Source organism: Capsaspora owczarzaki, assembly GCF_000151315.2.
Source record: "Capsaspora owczarzaki ATCC 30864 unplaced genomic scaffold supercont2.1, whole genome shotgun sequence".
Taxonomy (NCBI): domain Eukaryota; class Filasterea; order Ministeriida; family Capsasporidae; genus Capsaspora; species Capsaspora owczarzaki.
In genome coordinates, this window is record NW_011887292.1 from 686,497 (window position 1) to 712,607 (window position 26,111).

At 54.2% G+C, this 26,111-nt stretch overlaps 10 protein-coding genes across 10 annotated transcripts; 4 read left to right on the top strand and 6 right to left on the bottom strand.

Moving 5' to 3' along the window:
• The first annotated feature begins 22 nt into the window (after positions 1-22).
• Positions 23-2,042, top strand: CAOG_00200 (inositol polyphosphate-5-phosphatase A). The gene has a single exon (XM_004365014.2). The coding sequence runs from the start codon at positions 135-137 to the stop codon at positions 1,875-1,877; it is 1,743 nt and encodes a 580-aa protein (XP_004365071.1). The 5' UTR covers positions 23-134; the 3' UTR covers positions 1,878-2,042.
• Positions 2,043-2,095: 53 nt separating this feature from the next.
• Positions 2,096-4,450, bottom strand: CAOG_00201 (vacuolar protein sorting-associated protein 26B-B). Its single transcript, XM_004365015.2, has 6 exons — positions 4,428-4,450; positions 4,170-4,313; positions 3,253-3,485; positions 2,956-3,120; positions 2,751-2,857; positions 2,096-2,637 (listed from the first exon to the last, which is right to left on the bottom strand). Exons 1-6 carry the CDS (start codon positions 4,428-4,430, stop codon positions 2,363-2,365), a joined length of 927 nt encoding a protein of 308 aa, XP_004365072.2. The 5' UTR covers positions 4,431-4,450; the 3' UTR covers positions 2,096-2,362.
• A 134-nt stretch (positions 4,451-4,584) lies between these two features.
• CAOG_00202 (hypothetical protein) lies at positions 4,585-6,629 on the top strand. The gene has a single exon (XM_004365016.2). The coding sequence runs from the start codon at positions 4,599-4,601 to the stop codon at positions 6,402-6,404; it is 1,806 nt and encodes a 601-aa protein (XP_004365073.1). The 5' UTR covers positions 4,585-4,598; the 3' UTR covers positions 6,405-6,629.
• A 107-nt stretch (positions 6,630-6,736) lies between these two features.
• CAOG_08396 (hypothetical protein) lies at positions 6,737-10,350 on the bottom strand (the record flags this gene model as incomplete). Its single annotated transcript, XM_011271664.1, has 3 exons — positions 6,737-7,221; positions 7,325-7,472; positions 7,582-10,350. The coding sequence occupies 3 exons, from the start codon at positions 10,348-10,350 to the stop codon at positions 6,737-6,739; spliced, it is 3,402 nt and encodes a 1,133-aa protein (XP_011269966.1).
• An 816-nt stretch (positions 10,351-11,166) lies between these two features.
• Positions 11,167-14,032, top strand: CAOG_00205 (dihydropyrimidinase). The gene is made up of 12 exons (XM_004365019.2): positions 11,167-11,272; positions 11,523-11,596; positions 11,776-11,886; positions 11,991-12,068; positions 12,153-12,239; positions 12,320-12,381; positions 12,452-12,601; positions 12,715-12,759; positions 12,849-13,011; positions 13,108-13,269; positions 13,384-13,604; positions 13,715-14,032. The coding sequence occupies exons 1-12, from the start codon at positions 11,181-11,183 to the stop codon at positions 13,952-13,954; spliced, it is 1,485 nt and encodes a 494-aa protein (XP_004365076.1). The 5' UTR covers positions 11,167-11,180; the 3' UTR covers positions 13,955-14,032.
• Positions 14,033-14,115: 83 nt separating this feature from the next.
• On the bottom strand, positions 14,116-15,118 carry CAOG_00206 (hypothetical protein; the record flags this gene model as incomplete). The annotated part of the gene is made up of 2 exons (XM_004365020.2): positions 14,116-14,859; positions 14,954-15,118. The coding sequence occupies 2 exons, from the start codon at positions 15,116-15,118 to the stop codon at positions 14,116-14,118; spliced, it is 909 nt and encodes a 302-aa protein (XP_004365077.2).
• On the top strand, positions 14,234-19,329 carry CAOG_00207 (hypothetical protein). Its single transcript, XM_004365021.2, has 2 exons — positions 14,234-16,063; positions 17,725-19,329. The coding sequence occupies exon 2, from the start codon at positions 17,972-17,974 to the stop codon at positions 19,049-19,051; it is 1,080 nt and encodes a 359-aa protein (XP_004365078.1). The 5' UTR covers positions 14,234-16,063; positions 17,725-17,971; the 3' UTR covers positions 19,052-19,329.
• A 143-nt stretch (positions 19,330-19,472) lies between these two features.
• On the bottom strand, positions 19,473-21,753 carry CAOG_00208 (UDP-N-acetylhexosamine pyrophosphorylase-like protein 1). Its single transcript, XM_004365022.2, has 3 exons — positions 21,399-21,753; positions 20,675-20,874; positions 19,473-20,560 (listed from the first exon to the last, which is right to left on the bottom strand). Exons 1-3 carry the CDS (start codon positions 21,705-21,707, stop codon positions 19,612-19,614), a joined length of 1,458 nt encoding a protein of 485 aa, XP_004365079.1. The 5' UTR covers positions 21,708-21,753; the 3' UTR covers positions 19,473-19,611.
• Positions 21,754-21,958: 205 nt separating this feature from the next.
• Positions 21,959-24,733, bottom strand: CAOG_00209 (hypothetical protein). Its single transcript, XM_004365023.2, has 2 exons — positions 24,693-24,733; positions 21,959-24,230 (listed from the first exon to the last, which is right to left on the bottom strand). Exon 2 carries the CDS (start codon positions 24,168-24,170, stop codon positions 22,119-22,121), a length of 2,052 nt encoding a protein of 683 aa, XP_004365080.1. The 5' UTR covers positions 24,171-24,230; positions 24,693-24,733; the 3' UTR covers positions 21,959-22,118.
• Positions 24,734-24,887: 154 nt separating this feature from the next.
• CAOG_00210 (diaminopimelate epimerase) lies at positions 24,888-26,089 on the bottom strand (the record flags this gene model as incomplete). Its single annotated transcript, XM_004365024.1, has 1 exon — positions 24,888-26,089. The coding sequence occupies exon 1, from the start codon at positions 26,034-26,036 to the stop codon at positions 24,888-24,890; it is 1,149 nt and encodes a 382-aa protein (XP_004365081.2). The 5' UTR covers positions 26,037-26,089.
• Positions 26,090-26,111: the final 22 nt, after the last annotated feature.

Below are 26,111 nucleotides of genomic sequence, written 5' to 3' on the forward strand. Positions count from 1 at the left end.
TTTGTTCATCCGACGACAACAGGTCTGACAAAAAGCCTCGTTTCTCGGTTCTCAGTTTGCATCAACAGGAGCAACAACTCACTGACCCACACACAAGAAAAGACACACTCTCATCACACCTCTTGCCTGCGCAAATGGAGATTGTCGAACAGACAGTGCCAGCTGCTGGCAACGGAGGGATCAAACTCTTGCTCATCACGGCAAACGTCGGATCCATCTTTGAGGAAACCGAGCACACACTGCCACAATGGATTGCAAGCGTATCGCAAGCGATTGCCGAGAGACAGCCTCATTTTGTAGCCATCCACATGCAAGAGGTGGGCGGCAAGTCCTACAAGACGGGCATGCGGCTCGTGGATGGATTTTTGCAATTGCTCGATGCTTCGCCTGCGCTGGAAGAGTTTGATCGACGACTCTTCCACTGCTACCGCGACTTTACCACACCCTATTTCACCGCGCTCGGATCATTGTATTATATTCACCGGAGCGTTGGCGAGGTGCGATGCTTTCACTTTGCGCACAACCTGTACATCCCGCTTCCAATTGAGTGCAGCATGCCGCCTCGGAGCCAACGGCGCTGTGCAGGATTTTTCGGCGACGACGGCTCCTTCTTTCCAAACCAACCCACTCCCGAAGACTGTGAGCTCTTTGCAGAGTCGCAGCCGCCCCATCCACCGCATTACGAGCTCACGCAGCACGAGAAGTTCCCCGAATCCTTCTTCCCACAGTGTTCATGGTCCCGCAAGGGCTTTTTGCGCACTCGATGGGTCTTCCCGAGCCCCGTCCCGATCGATCTGATCAACTTGCATCTCTTCCATGACGACAGCAATCTTGTCGCGTTGGAAAAGAGCCCGTCCGTGTATGCGGAGAATCGTGTTCGTGCCTTCAAGTATGTGCTGAAGCGCTGCGAAGCGAGCGACAAGCCCTGCCAAGTGTATTTCGGGGATGTCAATTTCCGATTGGATCTCGCGCGCGTTGTGCGGTACCTTTCCAACGGCGGCACCCCGCAAGTGCTGCGCGACAAGAATGGAGCTCAGACACGGGTGATTGTGCGCATCAACTCGACCGTAGCATCCGCTGGTGCAGCCGCAGCAGTAGTAGCAAACTCTGCTCCACCAACGGCACCGCACAACAATGGCTGCAGCAGCAGCAGCAGCCCACTTTGCACACCGATTGTTGTCACGTCCGCCGACAAGAAGATCGAGCTCCAATCACCCCGAGCGGTCCGTGCGACGACGGCACCGATCGCCGTTCCACGCATCCGAACACCCAGCCCGATCTCTGAGCCAGCGTACCCGCTTTCGCCAGCGCCAGGAGCCACCGCGGAGGAAGCGCTATCGGCCACCGGAGCCACGCCTGCCTTTGCCGAAACCGAGCGTACCATTTCGACCGGCTCGCTTCTATCACCCGAAGGCAGCACGTTTGCCTCAACATCACCGTCGTCGTCGCCGTCGACGCACGCCTTGAATCAGCAGCTCTTGTTCCCGAGCAATGCCATCATTGTAGAGAAGAAGACATTCATTGTGCCGGATCCCGACCGCTTTTTGCGCAACCAGGGTCGAGAGTTTTTGACGGTCGGCGTCGTTGAGCCAGAGTTCATGGACAACCCCGTCCTGCACGAGTTCCCGCTTGATTTCCCTCCAAGTTACCCGTTCAGTGAAGACGCCTCTGCCGGCTCGACATACATGACGACGCGCTGCCCTTCGTGGTGCGACCGAATCTTCCTGACAAAGACCGCTTTCGACATTGCCTCTGCGTCGCAGCCGAGCTCCGATGTTTGCGACTACACCAGTATTGCTAGTGATGTCTGTGTGGGCGACCACAAACCAGTGTTGCTGTCCTTTGCTCTTCCTCCGCTGTCGGCGCAACCAAGTTAAAGCTGAGTCCACATTGATCATTGTCGGTATCGGTGGATGCACTCCGCCCCCCTCCCCTCTCTTTGCTTCTTCATTGTTTTGCTTTTTTATAAGGTTGTTGTGGGCGTTTTTGTGTGCAGTTTTGTCACAGAATTATCATGCTTGTCCGCTTCTTTGGTCTTTCGCTCATTTTTCATTTTGCCCCTCCCTCTTGTTCTCAACAAAGCACAAGCAAAATGCGGCCCTAGGAAAGTCAAAAAGAAAGAGGAAAAATTGACACTTCAAAACAAAACCCATCTATCACACTACAACATGACCAACATCAACAAGAACAAAAAAAAAATTGACAGCCGACGACAAAGAAAAACAAAGCCACCGCTCGAGCAACCAAAGCAGCGAAAGCCACGCCTTAAACGAATGGTGACGAAATATCGCTGGAGTTCTTCTTCAAGAAAGAGGCCAAATAAACGAGAGACGCAGAAAAAAGAAGAAGAAGCTAAAGCTGCTTATGAGACGAGGTACTGCTCGGCAGTTTCACCGTCCTCCTTCTTGCGCCACAAGGTAATCTCTTGTTGCTTAAAGTAGCGTCGCTCCTCCTCATCGACAAGCACAAGGTTGAGGTAGTACCGCACAGAGAACTTCTTGTTGATGTCGCGCATCGTTGGTGCCAATTCAAAGCCAGCAAGGAAGAGTCGGATTGGGATGGATTCGCCACGAACGGGTGCGCCGTCCATGATCTCGTACTTGGTGATGGTCTCGCTCTCATTGTAGACGTTCGGGCCTTAAAAGGAAGCGAAACGAAAAGAAAATAAGAGAAAAACCAAACAAGTCAGATCCCAGCTCAGCTCCGTGAGTCTCGCAATGGGCGCTAACGAGGCGGCCTATTCGTCTTACCGGTGCCTGTGGATTCTCGCTTAATGATTGCCAGTTCCATGTGCTTGATTTTGATGCGGACAAGCAAAAAGTAAATCTTGCCGACAATGGCGTCTTTCAGGTAGTACCTACAACGAGGAAAAAGCAGGGTTGGTGAAATGCAGATGCAAAAGACCGTTTCCTTTCGACAAGACGGGGGCCGTGGAAGCACCACACACACACTTACTTGGATTTGCTGTACTCAAACTCAATGTGCAAACAGTCCTCAATACCGACTTCCATTTTGATGGAGTTGTTAATCTTGGGCAAGATGGAGTATTGGTGAACCCACAGATCGAGCTCCTTGGTAATGTCAGCGAGGCGACGAACGATCGTGACGCGCAGCAGGTATCTGTGTGAAAACGATAACAGCAGTTTTAGCCAAATTTTTCAGCCGTTTTTTGAGACGCCCCAACTAGCACACGCACCACCCCTCCCCACTCGAAAGCGCTCATAAAAGACACCACAGGCAGGAACGACTCACCGCAAGCGAACGTTGATGCCGTTGTACGACTCGTGTGACTTTTCGACGTTTTGGAACTCAAACTGGAAGGTTTGCGAGCGAGTCATTTCTCCGGGCGGCGCAAGCTCGCGCACAAGCGAGGTAAACTCGTGGTGGTTTCCACGATCGTAGAACATTTCAATCTGGCCGAGGAACTCGACCTTGATGCCATTGTGCTCGAGCTTCTTGCCGGGTGTTTTGAGGTTGATGTGAACCTGATCAGCAACAACAGCAGAAATGGCCGAGTCAGCACGAGCACGTGAACTGCAAACGCGTTCAAGTATCGCAGCAGTTTCGGTGGGGGATGAGGTTGGAGTGAGGGGTTGCTGCTTGGTCATGGTCGCTTCTGTGCGATGAAGATTGAATGCTTTTTTTTTTTTTTTTGTGTGTGTGTGTGAGCCCTCTGGAACGTCGCTCGCTTGGGAACCCACCAACCCGCTTCCAAAGACAGTGGCATACACGGATTGCCACCATTTGGGGGAGGGAAGGGTTCGCAGTCGCAGCCAGCATTGCGACAGAAGGGTGCTCCACAGAGCCCGAGATCGCCAAATTGCACCCAATACGGGTTGCACCCCCGTGTCCCCCTTCCCTTTCGCTCGAGAGGATCCCGCGCGAGCCCGGTCGAATTGCAAGTCCGTCAGCTCGCTTTGGGGGGGGGGGGACTGCCGCCAAACACACCAACTATCTCGACACTCGGCTTTTCGCTTTGCTGGGAGTTGCATTGAAAGTCATTTGACTTTTTTTTTTTTTTTTTTTTTTTTTCCCATTTGGTTTTGTGTGCTGCTGCAACGTTCCAAAATCCGCGTGTCACTTTCCCCCCGACTCAAGACTCAAGACTCAACATTCAGGCAGGCGTGAGAGTGAGCATCATTGAATGGAGGAGGGAGAGTGGCGGGTACCTGGCCCTTGACCGTCTCGCCGTCGAGGAAGAGGTAGAGCTGGTTCTTGTGCCCTTCCTCGTCCTTGACCTCGATCTGCGGGCGCGTGCTCTTGTCGTCCAGCACAATGTCAATCTGCGCGGTCTGACCAAAGCCGAAGAAGCTCTGAATGAACAAAAAAATGGATGGGAATGTCATGTAAAAGTCAGCAATCGACGAAAAAAAAAAAAAAAAAGCCATTTTGCTGGATTTTGCATTGAGCGCTTTTTGTTTGTTTACCATGATTGAAAAGAAAAAAAGTGAGACTGGGTTTCTAAGACGAAGAAACAACATCTCGAAACAGTTGTGAATATCAGAAGAACTACTGCTTTTGTTCGAAACGGTCAAAGCACGAGGCGTTGTTCGGGGATCGACTTGACTCGGCTCAGTCTCATATCATCAGTGCACGAAATGTCGTGGGCCATGCATCCCGGACGACGGGTTTACCCGTCCGATGGCGACGATTCGCTCGATTCTGACGATGACGATGATGATGACCTGTTAGTGGCGCCCAAGCGAAGGCGAAAGCCGAGTCAGCCGCGAAAGCCGAGCGTCGCGGCGGTACTCGAGTCGAGGCGAGACGAGCTCCTGCTAACGACGTGTCCCGCGTCTCTGCTGCATGCTCCCAATGAGGGAGAGGATGCTGCTGCTGCTGCTCTTGCGACGACTGCTGGCAAAAAAGGCAAAAAAGCATCGTCCCAGCGCCCTCCGAGTGAGCCGCGATCTTCTGCTTCGACTGCCAGCGCCGCGACGACCACAGCGGTGGCGGCGACTACAACTGCTACGCCCGTTCCAAGTCTGCCACACGAAGTCCTGTTCTTGATTCTGCAGAGCGCAGTGTCGCGGTTTGGCGCAGTGCCGCTGTTGTGTCGCACGAGTCGCGTCAGTCGCCTGTGGAACGCTGTGAGCTCGGATCCACTGCTCTGGCGCAGCGTCGATCTGTCCAACTGTGCCGATCGCTTGTCGCTGCAGCGGTGGCAGTCTCTCGCCGCCATGCACCGGTGGACGCGTCTCGAGCAAATCTCACTGGCCAACAACGCGTGGCTGGTCGATTCAGCGCTTGCCAACTTGGTTGCTGCTTGCCCAACCCTGACGGCTGTCGACGTTGCTGGCTGCTGGCGAATCTCCCCGGTGGGACTGCGATCGCTCTTGGGCTTGCCCAAGCTCACGAGTTTTACCGCGCGCGGAGGAGAGCCTCCTCTGGGTCTGTATGCGAGCGGTTCTTCACGCCGAGATGGAGGGTCATCGCAAAACGCGGAGGACGCGGCACCGTGGCGCCGGACGGATCCCCTCACACCTGCGTTTCTTTCCGAATTGGCAACCACGCACCCAGAACTCAAAGAGCTCAGCATCAGCTTTGCACATCTCGAAGGAATCAGCTCGTTTGAAAGCCTGCGCTTGCTGACAAGCCTCAATCTTTGCTTCGTGAAAGGGTACGTTCACGCGGTGGAGCTCGTCAGGTGCTTCCCAAACCTGGAAAGCCTCTTCCTCGCAGAGCTCGGGGAGCACCTGCCGTATCCCGCCCTTCTCCTTCAGGACCGACGTCGTGCCACCCCACAGCCAGGATTGACCCATCTTCGACACTTTATCTGCACTTCACAGAACCCCGACTTTGCGCAAAGCGTGAGAACGGATGTGTCGACATCGGTCATGGGCCTGATTACCCCGAGTCTTTCGCTCGAGACACTCAATCTGGAAGGAATGTGCGGCACCCAAGCGCTGGCGTTTCACGAAATTCTTGCGACTCGTCCCATCTGGCGCCTCAATCTTTCCAACACCCGCGCAACCCTGAATGCCACCGCTCTGAAGCGACTCAAGATTGCCTTCGTGCTGCCGGAGATGCGACGACAGAGCACATACCGCGTCCTCAAAGCTTGGGTCACCAACCTGAAGGAGTTGTATCTGGATCGCTGCTCATGGGCGGATGGCTCGCTTTTGGATGTGATGGTCAAGATTGCGCGAGAAGAGACCAACAAGATGCCACTCCGGATTCTGAGCCTGGTGGGGTCCCGTCCGACTGCAAAGCCTTTGGCGCGGTTGATTGGCGTTGCCCCTTACCTTGTAGTTGTGGACTTGACATCTTGCCGTGGCATTCCGCGAGGATTCAAGCGTCGCTTCAAAGGTCGGGCAGCCATCCTGGAGCTTCAAGCCGAACTCGACCGAATCGGCTACGAATCTGACAGCGCATCTGGCAGCGAAGATTCGTCGTCGCACTGATTGCCTTTTTTAGCAGGGTTTTCTGAGCAAAAGAGAAGAATCGGTTTGCTGGTGGCTTGATACAGTACAATCAATGCATGGAGGGTATACTTGTGTTGGAATGACTGCTTTGTTTTGTTTTGTTTGTTTGTTGAACGCTGCCGCTTGTTTGGACCGAATACAAAACGCCTTTTCCGGGTTGAAAAATCACATTGTTGTACAATAATAAATAACAAAATCACCAAAGTCGAGGCGACTTGCAACCAATCCGGCGAAAAAAAAAAAAAAAAGAAAAAAAAAAGGCGTAGGTGTCTGGTTGATAAAATGAAAGAGTGCTCAAAAAAGATAAATGATCAATGACCAAATAATTGACGGCCACCAGCAGAGGGATGGCTTGCAGCCGGACTGGTCATGTGAGAAAGATTGGAGCCATCGCGCCCGGTACTGGCAGACCCGCCTCGCCTGAGCGACTGACCCCGTGAACGAGCCGGTGATGGCGATGGCGGGGCTGGCTTGTTCATGTCTGTGGCGGCTGGCAGTTGATGAGTGGACTGCGCACCGGGCTGTTGAGTGACGAACGTGCTCTGGCTATGTGATGGTTGCTGGTGTTGCGGATGCTCATTTTGTGAAATGGCAGGTTGGTGTCGTTGCTGCTGCTGATGCAGTTGCTGGTGTTGTTGCTGTTGGCGGTTGATCGCCTGCGGCTGCATGCTCACGAAATGGTCATTCACATCAAACGATCTGGCCGCGGGCGTGGGGGACGCGGGGTCCAAACCGGGAGTCCGCGCGCGAGATGAAACTGGACTTTCCATTTCCCATGTGTCGTTGTCGGACACGCCTATAGCATGCACAACGAGTTTTGGGGATGAGACGATTGGTTTGCGTGCTTAAAGTTGCTGCCCTCATCACAAAAACAACAAAACGGAGCCTATTCGCATTACCAGACAAATTTGAAAGCGTGTCTGAAAATCGGCTTGATGCTGGTGGTTGTTGGGATAGGAGGCCAGACGGCAAAAACCGGCGAGCAAAGTTGAAAACTCTCCAGGACGCTGACCGACATTGCGAGCAGACATCTGAAGTCACGACGGACTGCAAAATAAAGATCCCCAGATCAACCCACAACATCGAGTGTCAGCGTCGGCACACGAGATCAAACCCATCCCAAAACCAAAACAAGGAGATTAGCAAAAACACTCACCAGACAGTTGTACACGCGGACCCACTTTCGCTTGCTAAGCGATCGCTGAACGGAGGAGTGAGCGAGAATCTGGTCAATGGTGGGTCGAAGCGCGGGATCGGGATTCATCATCCACCGGATGAGATTCATGAGTTCGTCCGAAACACCTGCGCAGTCTGGAAAATCGCCGAGACGAAGAGCACGCCAATGGGGTCCATCCGAAGGCAACTCCATGTGCGTCGCCAGCTGCAGAGTGGTAATGCCCAAACTGAAAATGTCTGCTGCTTTGGAAAAGTTTTCGTCTTGGAGCACTTCGCGCGCCAGGTAGCGCGAGTCGCCTTCCCGGCGATTGTCACCGAAAGAGGTTGACAGCTGCGGCGAGGCGAGATTAAGCATTGACAAAAGCCCCGGAGAATTTGGCGCGGCAGTCGATGTCGATGGTCGTTGGCGTCGGGTAGCGAGCGGGGTTTCGCGACTTGCAGCAGCACCGGACGAAGCATCCATCTGGCGCGGGTGGTGTTGCAGTGAAAAAGTACTAGCACGGTCTGCTGCTGCTGCTGCTGCTCGTGGTTGCTGCTCATAGGTCAGTGCAGCTTCACGTTCGGCGGCTGCATCGGAAGAGCTTGGCGAAGACGCACTGTTGATGCGATAGGCAATCCCAAAGTCCCCAAGTTTGAGAGACTTGTCCTCGGCCACAAAGATATTCTCGGGCTTGATGTCGAGATGCAAGAAATTGCGCTCGTGGACATGCTGGAGGCCCAACGCAATGTCTGTGAGAAAGTCCCAGATTTGCTCTTCGGGCAGAGCGTTGAACCGGCGGGCGTAGCTCTGCAGGCTGCCGAGCTCGCAAAACTCCATCTGAATGTACAGCACCTCCTGCTCTTCCCAGGCGTCATAATACTGCACACAGTGCGGATGACGGCCGAGCGATTGCATGTTGTACACTTCGGAGATTTTTTCAAGACGGTCGGTTTGGCTGCGAAACCGTTGCTTGGCAATTTTGATGGCGTACACTCGACCGTCTTCGCGGGAACGAACCTTAAAGACGTTGCCAAACGACCCGCTGCCCATCCGCTCAAGACTCACAAAGCATTGTTCAAAGTAGGTCTGGTCGATTTCCGGGTTGTAGAAGGCGTTGGTCATCGCTCGAGCCTCGGCATTGTCAGCTGCACCACGGTCGCGTCCGCTTGAAAGGTGGGAGACATCCAACATGCTTGCGTTGGCATGGGTTGAGGCGGAAGGCGAGCTGGAAAACGAGCGAACATCGTCGTGAGCACGCTGCGGAGAATCAGTGGTCCGCCAATCGGTGCTGAAAGGCGGAGATGAGCGTGCTTGTGTGACGGCTTGCTGGGTCAGGCGACGCGGGGTGGACGCGGCCGAGCTGGTGGTAGAAACGCGTCGGCGCATGTACGCCGCTGCTGCTTCTTCAGAGGCACGCTCGTCGTCAAGCAAGAGATTGCCGGATTGAACAGAGTCGCCATCATCTTCGTCGTCGCTATCCTCGTCGCCGCTGTCCCTATCGTCATGTCCACCATCATGATCGTCGTCGTCGTCGTCGTCGTCGTTGTCGTCGTTGTCGTCGTTGATGTTCTTGTGAGGGGCAAATCGCGCATGCCTTCCAGTGGGCTCCAACCGACTGCTCGCACCATGATCTCCCTCGTCGGTGTCAGCGTCAAAATGCAAAACCTGGCTGACGCCACGGGAAGTGCGCCCGATGCGCCCTTGTGAACGGGGCTGCGAGCCGCCCGCACGAGAGCCGGAGGCGTGATTGGAGAAGCTCAGCCCACCCGCAAAGAACGGCTGGCTGCGACTGCTGCTGCTCTGCTGATGCAAGAGCTGCTGTCTTTGTGCAGCGAATGCCTGCGACCGTTCGTGGGACGGCGGCAGGTCGTTCTCGACTCCGGGGATGGGCGAGGTGAAAGCTGTGCCAAAGAGTGCCAAGTGCTCGCGTGAGCGTTGGCGAGCGCTCGCTTGTTGCTGGTGCAGTTTTGACAATTCTTGTGGATTGATGCGCATCGGGCTGGGCGAGACATTTGGAAACCCTCTTCGCCCTGGTCGTCCGTCGCGCGGGGTTAGCGGTGTGTACGACTTTGTCGGAGTCGGCGGGGGATGCTGCGGCGACGCTGCCTCGTCATCATCAGCAGCCGGCCGTGTGGGCGCGGACGAGAACGACGACGACCGCGGCCACGCCAATGGAGCAGTAGCCGCCGATGGAGCCGCCGCTGCTCCTGATGATGATGGTGGTCTTGGCAGCGAAGAAGAAGAAGAAGGCAGCTGCGCGTGCAGGTTGCCATTGAAACTGCGGTTTGAGAGGCTGTGCCCGCCGCCAAGGCCACCGCTGCCGCCGCTGTTGCTGCTGGTACTGCTGCTGCTGGTACTGCTGGAGCCACTGCGGTGCTCGAGCAGGTGCTGTGCCATCGAGAAGGGAGCGACGGGGCCAGCTGAGGGCCGGATGCCGCCGTGCATCGCGCTTGGAGCTGCTGAGGCTGTGTCGCGGTTGCTGGGCGGCACGTGCGGGTCGTAGGCGTGCAGCTCGCCCGCCGGCCGCTCGTCTTGCCGCAATGCGTGCGTCTGAGCATGGGTCTGCTGCCGAAAAGCGTGGTTTGGCGGCAGCGCATGCAGTGGAGATGCGTCTGCGGTGGTGCTGCCTGCTGGTTCTCGGGCTCGTGATGGGCGCCTTGCCACTCTTGGTGACGCTGCTGCTGCTGCTGCCGCCTGGTCTGGCTGTGCCTGTGGCGATGGCTCAGTCCCGCCTTCGGAGGCAGTGCGACTTCCCGAGCGTCGTCGCATCATCGTCGGGCACGCTGCGTGGCTTTACAAAAAAAAAAAAAAAAATCAACGCCGACGTCTTTTGAAAAAAAAAAAGAAAAAAAAAAAAAGAGTCTCGAAAATCAAAGTCAAAAGGGCGAAACGAAAGAGGAAAACGAGTGGAGCGACTGGCGAGCAGGGCGAACAGAATGGAGCAGATGTGTATGGGTGTGTGTGTGTGTTGGGAAGGTCGCAGTGCTGCGGGAAGAAGACGAGCACTGGGCAAAGGAAAGCAACCCAACAAAAAGCCAATTCAGCTCAAAAAGAACTATGGAGAAAAAAGAAAAAAAAAAAAAGGAGAAAAAAGGCGGGAAAATCGAAAAGGAGTGGAAAAGAGCAAATTTTGGCGGGAAAACTTGAAAAGCCCAAAAATGCGTGCAATTTTTGAAACACCAACGCAACGCAACGCGGGTTACCGTTTGGCACGGTGGGTGCTCGAATAGTTGTTAATTCATTATTATCAGCTTCCCAGCCTTTTGCGCAAAAGTACAGCACTGCAAAACTCTTTGACTGACGTGAATGTCAAACCAAAGCCCAGTCATCGACCCCTTCTACATGCTTCCAATGCTGCTGCCGATCGTGTTCGCCTGTTCGCTCACAAAATGCTGCTGCGTGATGATCAATGCGTTTTAGTGTCATCTGCCAAATGCGTTGTTTGACGCTCGACCTTCACTTGGTCATCCCAAGCCAACCCTTGTTTTTTGCATTTGGACATTGTTTCACTCAATCATCCGCAGATCAAAATACGAGCATCGGAATAATCCAATTCCCATCTGGATCACTCCATTGTTGACATTTCAAACAAAAAAAAAATGCCTCATCATTTGCTTGTGAAGGGCGGCACGGTCGTGAACGACGATCGCAGCTTCCGCGCCGATGTCCACTGTGAAGACGGCATCATCAAGTGAGTGCAACAAGTCTTGTTTTATCGTTGTGTTCCTGTTCTTTGGTGTTGTTTGATTTGAGTGCAGTGTACAAAGTGACAGACTGGTCGAGCTGTTGTTTGAGTCGAGTTGAGCGGGTTTTGGGTTTTTGCGGCAGTGAGCTGCACCCGCTCCAGATGCATTGCGCAGACGCGTCCTGTGGCACCTGCATGTGCGCTTGTACTCATCTGCTGTTTTGGGACTGCTGCCAACACACACACGCGCACACAGGCAAGTCGGACTCGACCTCGCTGTTCCTGAAGGCACTGAAGTCGTCGACGCGACTGGCAAGCTGGTTCTTCCCGGTGCGTCTCCGCGTCGTTGCGCCTGCGCTCGCTTGCCCTTTCGTAGCACTGCGCAGTTGATACGGTTGCTGAGATGGTGGTGGTGGTGGTGGACGAGGGACTGTTGCTCGACTTGTTCTCGTCACTATCGGCTTGGAATGGATTGTATTTATTGTATGATCTTCTGTTGTGATCGACAGGCGGTATCGATACGCACACCCACTTCCAGCTCCCATTCATGGGCACCGTCTCGGTGGACGACTTTTTCATTGGCACTCAGGCTGCAGTGGCTGGCGGGACGACCATGATTAGTAAAACAAGCCGTTCTTTTTTTTTTTGTGTTTGTTTTGCTTTTTGTTTTTTGTTTTTCAAAGGTTTGTTGATGTTCTAACATTGCTGTGCTCCATCTGTGTAGTGGATTTCGCGATTGGAATGGCTGGCGAATCTCCTCTTGCTGCCGTCGAAAAGTGGCGTGGCTGGGCGGACGAGAAAGGTACGAGAAAGTTGCGTCTTTCTTTAGTCCGTTTCAACTCGGTTTGTGGCGCAAAACTCACATGCTCCCAACGACAATTTCTAGTGGTCTGCGATTATTCGCTGCACTGTGCCATCACCTGGTGGGACGAATCTGTGGCTCGCGACATGGCTGTTATCGCTGGAGAGAAGGGTAGGCCTCAAGCTTGATGATTTTATTGCATTCAGGCCACGCATCACCAACTTGACTGCACCCTCCATTGACTGCACTAGGCATCAACTCGTTCAAGGTGTTTATGGCCTACAAGAACGTCTTCCAGCTCCCCGACGACAAGGTTTGCGAAACGTAGGGTTGCCGCAATGAACAGCTGATCTCAACCCTTCCCGCTACGCTCTGATGTGCAGATTGTTCATGTTCTCAAGCACTGCAAGAGCATTGGCGCCATTATGCAAGTCCACGCCGAGAATGGCGACATTATCGACGAGCAATCGCGCCGCATGATTGATCTCGGCATTACAGGGCCGGAAGGTCACGTCATGTGCCGACCGGAAGAGGTAAGCTTTTTTTTTCGAGCGTCCTGGTGTAGGAGCAGTCGAGCGTCCTGGCGTGCCAGTTTTGTGTTGTCCTGATTTTGTCTTGACTCGTTGCTCGAATCGTTTTGGCGCAGGTGGAGGCCGAAGCGACCAACCGCGCCATTATGCTCGCCAATCAGGTATTGGCGCACAGCCCTTCTCGACTTTGCGCCGCTTTTTGTTGTCCATTGGTTTGCTGCTAACTCTCACACTAACTTCCAATCTACAGCTCAACTCGCCGTTGTACGTTGTGCACGTCATGTCCAAGAGCGCAGCCGATCGCATCTCCGAAGCTCGTCGCCGTGGCTGTGTTGTCTTTGGCGAGCCGATTGCGGCTGGTCTGGGCACCACCGGCCATCACTGCTGGCACCACGACTGGCGTCACGCCGCGGGTATGGTTTGGTTTGTTTTGGGTTTGATTCAGTCACGCAATCCCCGTGTTTTTCTGTAGCTGTTCCTCTCACCTTGCTGGTTACTGATTGCTGTAGCCTACGTCATGGGCCCGCCGCTGCGCAACGACGACTCGACGCCTGGCTACCTGATGCACATGCTGGCAAATGGCGACTTGCAGGCCACCGGCACTGACAACTGCACCTTCAACGCCGACCAAAAAGCGCTTGGCAAGGACGATTTCCGCAAGATTCCCAATGGTGAGTTTGTACTTTTTCGTGTGTTTGATTCCGTTTTCGTGTGTTTGATCCGTTTTGGTTGATTGGTTTTTTCCAACCTCGTGTCTTTTTTGGTGCCAATTTTTTCGCGTTTAGGCGTGAACGGTGTCGAAGATCGCATGTCCATCATCTGGGAGAAGGGTGTCCATGCTGGTATTCTCAGCCCGAGCCAATTTGTGGCCGCCACCAGCTCCAACGCGGCGCGCATCTTCAACATGTATCCTCGCAAGGGCAGGATTGAGGCTGGCTCGGATGCCGACCTCGTTGTTTGGGATGCTGAAGCTTCGCGCACCATCTCTGCCAAGACTCACCACCATGTACAGCCAACTCGAGCTTTTTATTTATTTTGGGTGCTTGCTGTATGATTCTCTTTGCTCACCTTTGGCCTTGATATCCATTTCTCCACCTTTTTGCCCCCTTGTCGCAGGCCGTTGATTTCAACATTTTCGAAGGCATGACCGTCCACGGTGTGCCGCTCGTCACCATCAGCCGAGGCAAGGTCGTTTACGCGCACGGCAAGCTGATGACCGTCAAAGGTGCAGGCCGCTTCATCCCTCGCGGTGCTTACAGCGACTTTGTCTACGAAAAGATCCGCGTTCGCGACCGCGCCAACCTGCCTGTCGGTGTCAAGCGCGAACCCTACAGCGGACCCGTGATTAAGCTTTGAGCTGGTTGTTTTATTCGTTCTAGCTTTGTGTGTGGCAGACGGCCCCTCTTCTGGCTTTTGAATACAACGGATGAACACATTTTTGGAAACGTTTACTATCTATCAACAACAATTTGAGTCTGGCTCCTCTGACACTAACGATAACACACGACGACGAACGGCTACTCCACCATCGGCAACGATGATGGACTGCCATCGAGGGCGGCGGCTTCATCAACCGCCAGTAGCACTGTCTTGGGCAAGCCATCCTGTGTGGGGAGCTGCACATTCAGTCGCCAAGTGCTGGAGATGGCGAGTCGAGCAGATTGTTGAGGCGCCAAGGTCAGACGACCAGTTTCGCGTCCATCGTCGTCGTGGACGTTAGAAGAGGCAAAGGGACGGTGACGCTGTGCAACGAGCACCAGCGGCACAGTGCCACGGTTGGTCACTGCGAACGGGACTGACTGATTCGACGTCGGAAGCGCATCCAGCAGCAGAAACACGCTCTCGGCCATGGCCGGGTTCCAATTGGCGCCAGTGCACAGCGCGCGCACCGTGTCTGGATCGAGGCAACGCAGGCCCGCTCGCAGCGCCTCAGGGGCGAGTGTGACCTGCACCGCATCGTCTGCCACGCGTGGCACCCGTTCAGCGCCAGACGCAGACGCTGAGGAAGAGCATGGCAACGACGAGGATGTTGATGACGCGAGGGCGCTCTCGATGGCTGCCTTGACAGTGTAGTTTGGAAACAACTGTGCTTGAGTGAGAGGCTTCTTGGTCATCGGACATGTTTTGTGGGTCTGGAGCCACCTTTCGATGGCGTCGCGCTCAAAGCAGTGGCCGTACGGGGTCGAGACCGGGTCGGACATGACTTCCTGCGTGATGGGGCAGTTGAAGGCCTCCAACACTTCGGACAAGGCGTGCTGGCTCTGTGCACGATGCAATGGTGATGACGAGGAGAATGATGCTGCTGATGCTGCTGGGGATGGGGATGGGTGGGCGCTGGGGCTGGTCTCGGCGTACTTGGTGCGCTGGCTCAGGAGCAGCGGTGACGCTGTCGTAGACCGCCTTCAGTCCTGCTCCAATGAGAGCTCCGGCCGCGAGCGCGATGCCGGCCACTGCAAAGATACCAAAGTCATCACTGTCGTCACTGGTCGAGCCATTCTTCTTGCTTTTGGATGGAGGCATTTTTTTTGTTCGAGTTTGGTTGCACGCAGCGTAAGAAAATCGAAAGACGGAGAACGGAAAACGCAGCAAACGAGAAAACAAGAGAGAAACGATATTTGCTGAGGTTTTGCTGAGTTGCTGAATATGTTATGGATTGATGAAAATTCCAGTTTGACAAACCATTTGACGGTATTGCAGCGCAAGACGAGCGGCATGTGGATGAGTAAACCTGCCCTGAACATGGATTGCCAAAAACCCGAACGTTCTATTTGTCTTCGCGGTGCCTTGCGGACCCCTCCTTTCGTTTCGGTTTGTTTGGTCGCGCTCCCTCAGCCGTCGTGGAGCGTTCTGCGCAGTTCATGCAGGGTAGTGGAGCGACATACCCGAGCTCAACATTTTCCGGGAAGAATGCGGTTGCCAGTATTGGAATAAGCCCCGCGATTGAATCATAAAGCGCCGCTGCCCATGATTCCAATCCGCATTGTCTCCTCCATCCATCATGATTGTTACCCAACGATGGTGTGGCGCATTGTTGTTGCTCCCATCATCGTCCCGAGCTGCGATGGACCATCGGAATCGGGATAAAAACAAAAACAAACAATTCCAAACGTGTAAAATCCCCCGAACGCATGTCAAATCGATCATTGTCAAATCGATCAATTACCAATCGATCAGCGAAGGGGCTTGGAATCCCATCGGGTCCCTCTCACGCGATTTTCGCATGACGCTGTTGTCCAAAGTGAGCTTGTGCCGAGGACGGATGGAGTGGGGCGTGCGCCAGAGAGAGAGAGAGCATCAGCCAAATCGCAGCATCGAAATGATGCATCGTCCTTTCAACTTCCATCCTGCCCCTGGGTCGGGGCAATTGCCTTCGCGATTTATCCCATTTTCCGTCAAAAGAATGAATTTACGCAGATGGAAGACGCTCACTCTTGCATTTTGCTTTTTCTTTGACAAGCGTTGACAGTGAGTTGAAGCGAGTTGTTTTGTTTTTGATTTCGCTCCCTCTCGCGCTCCATCCACTCTCTTGCGCTCTCTCGCGCTCTCTATCGTTCTCTCTCTCTCTACACCCTCGCTCTCAACATCTCTGCCTCCCTCTCCTCTCTCCTCTGCCATAAAAGATCCCGCGGCATTCGCAGCGGACAATCTTTGGAGGGCGTTTCGTTCGCAGCTCCCATTCCCTCCCCTCTCACCTTCCTTCCCCTCTCCCCCGCCTCCGCTCTCTCGCCATCTCCCCCCCCCGCTTCTTCTCGCTCTTCCCCTCTACCCTGCTACACGATGCGTCATCAATGCGTCATGCCTTTTTTCTATTGCTATTCGCAATGGTCGCCACCCGATGCCAATCGGCCAGAAAAAAAAAAAAAACACAAAGAAAAAAAAAAACGCAAACACATTCTGTCAAATTCATCCTATCGACGGCTTGCTTCACCCTCCAAGCGAGGGCGTTCCTGACATTTCCGCGAGCTGCTCGTGTGAGCCATGGTTGGAGTCACAACTTTGTCGCTCGCCTGCAGCGCTCACCGACCCCACATGCCCCCATCACCTGTTGCTCTTGTGGGTTGGCAGCAACACCTCTCAAACTCATCAAATCCTGATGAGGCGAGTTTGTGTTTTTTGTTTTTGCTTTTTTTTCTTCTTTGGCTTTTCCGTTCAACTCGAGCGTTTTTTATTTGATATTCAGTTCCTCCTTTTTTTATTTTCCGGTGTCACCGGAATTCGCTTTTTAATTCAGCCCTGGCCGCTGCTGCATGGGCGAGAGCAAGTCGTAGAGTGCGTTTCAAAATTGACTCGCGCTCGCGGGATTTTTGTTTTTTTTCCACTCTTCCCCACGCTCTCCGCCCCGCCCTGCTGACAACCGTCAATTAAAAAAACCACACCGACATCTGAAACAATAAAAAAAGACGCCAGATTCCAGGTGTCTGATGTGTGGGGTCGGTGTTGGCGTAGATCAGTGGAAAGCCCGATTTCTGGTTGGCTGGTTGTTTTGTTGAAACACAAAAATGTGTGTTGTTGTTGTTAACACCATCGGCATCGGATCGATTCGAGTATGAAACGGAACGCCGTCCGATTTGGGACATGTCACTCCATTTTTATTTTTATTTGTATTTTTCTTTGATCGATTTCCTATCACATTTTTTTCTTTCGTTTTTTCTTTTTGGTTTTCTTCTTTCTTCTTCCGCTTGCGCGCTCTCCACTCTTGTACGTAGCTGAACGTGCACAACCAGCGCTTTGACACTGCAGTCCGCTCCAGCTGTCTTTGTGCGCCGAGTGCGGGGCAAAGTGGTTTGGCGTGGAAAAAAGCGAATTTCTCCTGTCATTGCGAAAAAAACTGTCAAAATACTCAGATGCAATGCAACTTCCTCCGGTTCCTCCTCTTGCAACACCCTTCGCCTCCTCTTCCTCCTCTTCCTCCTCTTCCTCTTCCTCTTCTCGTTGCCCTGCGCGTGCTCCAACGAGCGTGCACCTTCTCCCCTTCCCCCCTTCCCTCCCCAACTTGCCATCATTCGACAATTTTTTGATTGCTCACACAAAGTTGTTTTTGTTTTTTGTCCTCCTATCGCACTCCTGTTTTTTTTTTTCTTTTTGTTTTTTTTTTCCTTTGTACTTCAACCGTTTCTCTTTGATAGATCTGCCAAGCAGCTCAACCCAAAACTGGTCCTGCCAGCTCCCTTCAAATTCGCTTTCGATTAATTTGATTTTTTATTTTTGTCGGATACCTCCACCTCGCCGGAACCACGATTTCGCCATACGTCTTTTCCTCCCTCAATCTTTTTTCGGCCTAGCAACCAATCCTCTTTTGTAACATTCTTTTGTTTTATCGATCAAGTATCTCGACCTTGACAAGCCAAGCACACACACACACAAAAACCAAGAATGCCCGCTCAACTGACTCCCACCCTGCACGCCCCTGAGGCCGACAACCAAGGCGCCGCTCCTTTTGAAGCTGCCTCCCTGTTTGCGCACGCTCGCAACAACGCCATCCGCGTTATTCGCCAGCACTTGACTGCCGAGGAGAAATCCGCCATCAACACTGGCCATGTTTACATTTACTGCGGCAAGAAGATTGAGCGCTGGACGGACAACCGCCTGTGGTCCAAGGCGTACTCGACCAAGGCTGGCTGGCTCATCTACCGCGAGTTTGAGTTTGACCCGAACAACACGAACGGCCGCACCAAGAAGCGCAAGGCTGGCGGTCTGATCAAGAAGATTCTGAGCGATCCGACCCCCAACTCGACCCTCCGCCTGGTGTTTTACACCAACCACATTTCCGCCGCCGAGGCCGAGGAGGTCCCCACCAGCCCCCAGATTGCTCGCCGTCACAGCAGCAGCGTCATCCCCTCCGTGGCTGCCTCGATGGGCGGCTCGTACCGCCAGCGTCGCTCGTCCGACTCGTTATCCGAGAGCGATCTCGAGACGCTGCACGAGCGCGACGAGCAAAACCACACCAACCTCTTTGCGTCGTCCACGCTGCGTCCGTCCCGGTCGGAGCCCACCCAGGCCGATGCAAGCGACTACCAGGACTACGCCTCCATCATGGCGCAGCTCAAGTCGTACCAGCAGCGTGTGGGCATGCTTGATCGCCCCGCCATGTTTTACGACCCGGCCCCGGTTGCCAGCACCACCTTCTTCCAGCCCATGCTTGGTCAGTTTGCGGATGCCCGCATGACCTTGGCGACCGCTGCCAACGACATGACGTTCGAGCAGTTCCTGGCGCAGGATTACTCGTCGTCCTCCTCCGCCTCGACGCTGCTGAGCACATCGGCCTCCATGCCAGCCATCGACGCCTCGACGCTCACCGACTCTTCCACGGCCACGTGCCTCACGCCCTTTGGCAACTTTTTCCAGCCCATTCCCAGCGTGAGCACCGCCGAAATGGTTGCCTTCGAGAACAACTTTCCCTTTGGCTTCTCCAGCCTCAGCAGCCACAACATTAGTGGCGTCTCGCACCAGTAAAGTCGGGCACCACTTGTGATTGTCCCCCCTTATGCGTTTGAGTGCATCCGTCTTGATGGCTGCTGCACGTTCCATTTTGTTACCGTTGTTGTGATTGTTGTTGTTATGTTTGTCTCGTTCTTCGTTTCGGTTTGGTTATTTTTATATTATTGCTGCCTCCTATCATCAGGAGAGTTAGGTCCTTTGCGACTTTTTTTGTTTTCGAACACAGGCTGTACATTTGATGGATCGGTTATCCTGCGTCCATTGTTTTCATTTTACAATACACCGTTTTTTTTAAAAAAGATTTTTCGACACACCAGCAGCAAGTAAACGGTCTACTTTACCAGTTCCAACTCTCGAATCGCGTTCAGAAGAAGAAGCCAAAGGGGTGCTTCCGTTCAAACCCAAAATTGAACGCTCAATCCCCTTTCAGGACGATGGTCGACACCAAAAAAAACCAGCTCATACTACAAGCATCGTTTGATTGTCGATACAAAAACTAGATCACATACAAGCATCGATACAACAAGGGAAAAAAACGCAACACACCGAAGCAAAGCTCAACCGGAACACTGCGCTCACTTTGGCAAAACCACCGTCGTGTCCTTGAAGATCTTGTTCATGGTGTAAGGCTCAAGTCCTTCGCCGGCATACGTGACAAGGGGCGAGATTTCGACCGCGGCATCGGGAAGAAGGCGGCCGCCCGCGGCTGCGACGTAGGAGGCGTGCAGATTGAGCAAATCGGCGCGGCACGTCTCGGGACAGTCCTTGCCAGCTCCAGGGGCATTCTTCAAGGGCGAGAACTCTTCGTCGCGGAGAACTTGCAGGGCGCCCGAGTTGGTGGAGAGCGGGAAGACGTCGAAAACAAACATTTCGAGCTTGACGCCGTTCGGCTCCTTGGGCGTCACAATCTGACCGGAGGCAACGTCGACAAACGGAATCTTCTTCTTGGCAACGTGGTGGACGAGGGCGTCGCGGTGCTCAGTGAGCAGGGCGCGCAAGAAGGGGACGGAGAACATGTGGTTGGCAATGTTGCCGGCGTTGAACACGAGCTCGCCGGCGGCGTTGGTCCGCGCAGCAGTCTCCTTTGTGATTTCAGAGTACTCGACGACACGCAGCTTGCCCTCGCACAGGCAGAGCACACCGACGGGCTCGTCCGGATAGGCCTTGGCGACCACCTTGTTGCCGCAGTCAACCTTCTTCTCCGAGCAGTAGCCAAAGAACACGGGGTCGCCGAGACGAACAAGCACATTGTCCACGCCATACACGTGCACGCGCTCAATGCCGCGCTTCTCCATGTCGCTCAGGGCCCCGCTGCGCTCCATGCTCGAAAACAGGCCGCCGTTGCCGTTCGGGGCGCGCGAAATCTGCCACGGCGACGCCAGAATGATCTTGCCTTCAAACGACATGCAAGGGATGTTTTCTTGCTCGAAAAAGAAGATCTGGTCTGCGCGCAGGCCAAAGTTGTTGTGCGAGGCGAAAAACTCTTTCGTCTTGGCGTCTGTCGTGTCGCTGGTCATGACGTACCTGTGATGTGAGGAAGAACACACACAAAAAAAAAAAAACAGAGAAGGGAAACAGGGAATCAAAGTGAGACGAATGCGCAAAAGGTCAGCATCAAGCTGCTGTATGAAACCATACCACATCAGAGTCACCGATGCCTTCTTGGAAGTTTCAGCTGCGAGCTGCTGCAATCGCACAATGCGTTCGCCTTGGAGCTGGTAGAGCGACTTGTGCGAGGGAAGGCCGACATCGTACATGCCCTTGGGGTCGGCCGTTCCCAAACGTGTGCCCTGGCCGCCCGCGAGGAGCAAGACTGCGCACTTGCCATCTGCAATGAGCTGTACCCGACGAGGAAGAGGAAGAGGAGGAGGAGGAGCACACGAATGAAAGAAATCAGTCAGTTGTCAAGGGCTCAAAGGACGAGACTTTGCCATCCACTGCACATTGTGCTCATTCTGCAAACGCTGCATGACTCAGATCACAAACAACGACGTCGGTTGGAACACAAGTGCACACAAAGGAGGAAGTTGAAAAAAAAAAAAAAAGAGGAGGAACAAGTCTCGATCTTGTCCTAATCTGGTTTGGCAGGCCGTGCGTTTCTGTCATTTTGACGTTTTTTGACGTTTTGACGATGTTTGACGTTCGTTCTGGCCGTTCCGCTCATGATCTTCGATAGTTCTGCAAGTGCGACCCCCAACAACACACTGATACAATCTCACTGTCCTCTCCTCAAAGACGGCTGCTTCATCGCCTCGCCTGGTCGGTCGGTAAGGCGTGAACGCACAGTTCCTCACATCCTCCCAAACCGACTGCGCCACCCCAGCAACGCGCGCTCCATGCACCTTTTCTCCTTCTCTCTTACTTCGAGGCCATGCTGGCGCCACTGCTTGGCGTTGGCCTTGTCCGTGGTGGAGCCGACGCGGTCTGCTGGCAGCGGCGCAATGAGCGCGTCGAGCTTGCTCTGCGACTCTGCGCCAGACGTCTTCATGGCAGCCACAAAGTCGAGATTGACACGCGCGAGGTCCAGCGACTTGATGTCAGCGTAGAGGTGCGAGCGCTGGATGTCCGTCAGCGTCGGCCAAAAGTGCAGCAGATGCTCCTGGCCGTGCTTGGCCAGCGCAGCCTTCAGATCAGCCAGCTCGGCTTCAGTGGGTGCTCGATTTTGAACCATGACGAATGAACGATAATTGAATGAGTGAATGAATGAAAGAATGAAGAGTGAATGCGTGAAATGGAATGGATGAAGGACGTGTAGAAAATGATAAAAAGAGCGTGCGTTGAGACAAATTTCGTACTTGCAACCCTTTGACCCGTGTCGCCAAGAAGCAAATCATTGCCGTGTCAGTTTTGAAGGGATCAGAAGCAAAAAAATGACACACACACACACACACACACACACACACCAACACTACGAATCGAGGATATGCAGGGAGGCATGCACTTGCTATTCACAAATCTAAAACAAAAGCGGATTGACAAGTCGCCAACACACGCATCCTTCTTTACAACAAGCACTCGGGCGCCAAACAAAAAGCCGTTCCAAGTTGCTTTGAGGCCTGACGACAGCGTAGAGCACTGTGGCTTAGTACATCGGACGCTGCTGCAGCTCGTTCAACTTCATGTACTTGATGTTGTCGGGCTTTTGTTCGCTGCGAGTGGGCATGAACACGGCGCGCTCGGCACGGCGCCTGGCCATCATGCTCTGGGCGAACATTACCAGGCCAAAGAGAACAAACAGGCCGGCGGTTCCAATCATCGAGTACCGCACCACTTTCGACTTGAACAGCGAAGAGAGGCACCATTGGTTGTCCATCGCCTGCTGGCACTCTTCGAGCGTCTTGTACTCGAATGGATTGCTGCAGTCGATCTTGCTCGAGACGTAGCAGCGGCCAGACGGGTCGCTCGCATAGCCAGTGTAGACGGTGGCGCACGCGTCTGGTGGGTTTTCAGTCTCGACCGTCATTGACTGCAGAGTCATCGGCGCGTTGGTCTCCCACGCACGGTGGCGCACAACGAGCACCAAGACAAAGCTCTGCGAGGCATCGGGCGGGCAGTCGGCTGGGTCGGAGGACGCGGGCATCGGCTGGCCCTTGGAACAGGCATGCGAAGGCGCGACAAGCACGCGGAAACGGTAAATGCGGCCAGCGACCATCTGCATGGTAGCACTGAGCACGGAGATCTGCACGAGCGGCTCATCTCGGTTCATGCGTTCGTTGACAGTCGCCAAGCCGAACGCCAGCGCCATCTGAGCATTCGGGTTCGCGGACACGTCCGGAATGGTCACTTGCCCGCCAAGGAGGGGCGGCGGAGAGTCAGTGTCGGTTGGGGTCGTTTCTGGCGGCGAGTCAGGCTTGGGCGGCAGACCAGCGCCAACGTTGTCCTCGACCGTGGTGCCAAGGTCGTCCGCGCGAACCGAGTGCCATCGGAGGACCATGTCGGGTGCATTCCAGTTGCCCGGCGACTCTCCACCCTGCGGGTCGGCGTACTGTCCTTCCATAATGAGGGCAAACTTGTGGAACGGCTGCCACAGAGGGCCGTTGGAGTTGGGACCGCAGTCCATACCAACGACCAAAACGAGTCGCATGAAAATCGAATTTGAATTGCTTGGCATCTGCGTGGCGCCGCGCACAGAGGTCACAAACCGCTTGCACTTAGTGATTTCTTGCGAGGCAAGCACCGTCGTATCAATGCTGCGAATGGCGTCCATAACGAGCGGATCGTCTAGAGGCGTGGACGGCAAGGCGTCTTCAAACGTTCCGACTGGCGCCACGCGAAAGGTTTTTGGGACAAATCCCGGAAGGGTCGAAACGGGCACCTCGAGATCCACCGACGACACTTGAGGCTCGGCGTTGGCAGAAGGCAGAGGAACAAACACTTGAGCGTTCACGGCAAACACGCGATCGTACGGAACGGTGCAGTCCAAGTCGTCAAACACGGAAGACGCCGCGTCCTTTCGACAGTCGGTCGACATGCCGGCCAGGAAGCGCATTATGTACCTTTTGCCAGCGACAACCTGCTTCTGCACCGAAAGCAAGTCGAGAAGGACGATGCGGTTGATGGAGTTGCTCGGCTCGTTGAGGCGATCGAGCACGGCTTGGACGGCAAGCACAAGGGAGGGATCTTCCTGGAGCGAGTTCACAGAGTTGTCGACAGGCGTAAAGCTTCCGGGCCTCGGCACGGGCACGGGCACGGGCTCAGGCGCAGGCTCAGGCGCAGGCACGGGCACCGCGACGGTGGTTTCGGAAATGTCAAACTGGAGGATTTTGTACGCTGGCGTGGCCCAAGCCTGCCACAGCACCTGGACGACAAGATCAAACGTCCTAGTGGCGTCGTCTTTGGCGTTCAGTTGCAGGGTGATGGTGTACTTGATGCCTGACACGACCTGAGAAGTGGCCGAAACAATTTTGGCCAATGCGAGCTCGGCCCCGAGCTCGTCGCCCTTCTCCAGGTTGGCATAGTCGGTCGCAAAATTAACCGCCTGCAGCAGTTGGGGGTCGTTCAGATCTGTGATTTCGCTGGGTGCTCCCACTGGCGCGCGTCGGCCATCTGCACGCATCGGGCGAGCCGGATCCATGACTGCGGCAAGTGCGCCAATTCCCAGCGTCGCAATGACGAGGACGATGGCGAGCTTCATGCTTGAGTTTTTTATGGTTTGGTTTGATGATAATCAAAGGTCTTTTGAGAATGTTGAGCTCTGTTGAAATGCAATACAATACAAAAAAGCGAACACGTCAGGATTCGCCAACTCAGCCACGAGAATGAGCGTTGGACGAGCAGCATTCAACGAGGCCCGCCAAGCAAGTCCTTAGTATTCAGAGTGATGAGCAATACGCTTTTTCTACTCAAAATGAACTGTACGGAACGAACGAGTCCGAGCATCAAGCATCGGAGAGAGAATGGCGAAATTTGGAGAAGAGCGCCGTGAACCAAACATTCTCATAACCAGGAAGTGATTGGGGACCAGAACACACACGCAAGGCACGAATGTTGACATAAAAGACATGCAAAGTGTGACCGAGGCTGTTGCGCCTCGTCGTGAGGCGAAGTGAAAGCCACAGAACAGCGCACAAAGCGGAAGGAAGGAAACGCAATAGCGCAATACAGCGTCATCTTTTTTTTTTTTTTTTTTTTTTTCGGAAGATGCGTTATGATGTACCTGTTGCGTCGTCAAAACCAGAATAATGGAGAGTGATTCCAAAAGCAAATGCAATGGTCAAATGCAGAAAACCATCAACTGAAATCAAAAGTAAAAAAGTGCTCAAAGAGCTTTTGGAGCTTCTTCATTATTCGGCTTTGTGACTTTCAACCTACAGTAAATTTGGATAAGTCTCGTTTATTGTGCTGGACTCTTTTATGCAGGAGCCGTGAGGGCACTTTGAGAAGGTGGCGAGTACACACCGACAAAGACAACCCGCGAAGGTCCGGCGAGAACCATGGTGCCTTGAGCGCTGATTCCAACCTGCAGAGTGCCTCCTGGCATTTGGACGCTGAAAACGGATTGGTTGGCCGCATTGTCGGCTGCTGTGGCAGCAGGAGCAACCAACACGCCGGTCCGCTGAGCTGCGGCAATCACGGCACACGCCGCCGATCCGCAAGCAAGGGTTTCGCCAGCCCCGCGCTCCCAAACCTTGGCAAGAATGCGGCGCGATGCCTCTGCGTTGCTGCCGGTCGTAGCTGCTGGTCCGATTGCTGCGAATGTGACGTTGACGCCCTGGGGAAACAGCGCGTTGGTTTCAAGTTTGGATCCGACGGCGCGCACGTCAATCTGATTCAGCTGCTCCTCCGAGGGCAACAAGAATACAAGGTGCGGGTTGCCCATTCCAACAGCGACGCCGCGTGCGAGCAGTGAGGCAACGTCCTTGGGAGCGTCGGCAAGTCCGAGATCGGTCACTGCATCCAATGCAGAGCCTCGTTGAACGTCGCGCGAAAGCGGAATCCGAGTCCACTCAAACTCGGGCAGACCCATGTCCACGAATACATTGACATTCTGGAATGGGTCTTGCGCAATGGTCGTAGACGGAATGGTCTTTGACGGAGTGCTGCGATCCAGCGCTCGCCAGCATCGCAGCGTTCGTGAAGCCGTGATGACTACGACGACCTGCTCCCCTGCAGCGAGGACTTGCTCGCGCCGAGCGTCGTCCTCCAGCTCGCGATCCATCCACAGCTGTGCGACGCAGCGTGTTGCATTCCCGCACGCCAGGGCCTCGGATCCGTCGCTATTGTAAATCTGCATCGAGACGGCCGCGACGGGCGCACCACTGCGAGCGTCCATCTGCACTGGCTGCGCGGCAATGACGAGCAGCTGGTCGCATCCAATGCCATTGCGGCGATCGCACATGGCGCGAATGTCTGTCTTGTCGAGCATTGCCTGGCCCGATCCGCTCGCCGTTGTGGCTGTGACTCCAAATCCCGTCGATGCGGTTTCCAGCGACTCGAGGTCACTCGCCTCGAGCACAACGAAATCGTTGCCACAGCCAGTCATCTTGACGAACGGCCTCATGGTGTTGTAGGGGAGGGGAAGGGTTTTGTGCCTGAGTTGTGCCTGCTGAAGGGGTCAAAATGAATGAAATGACTG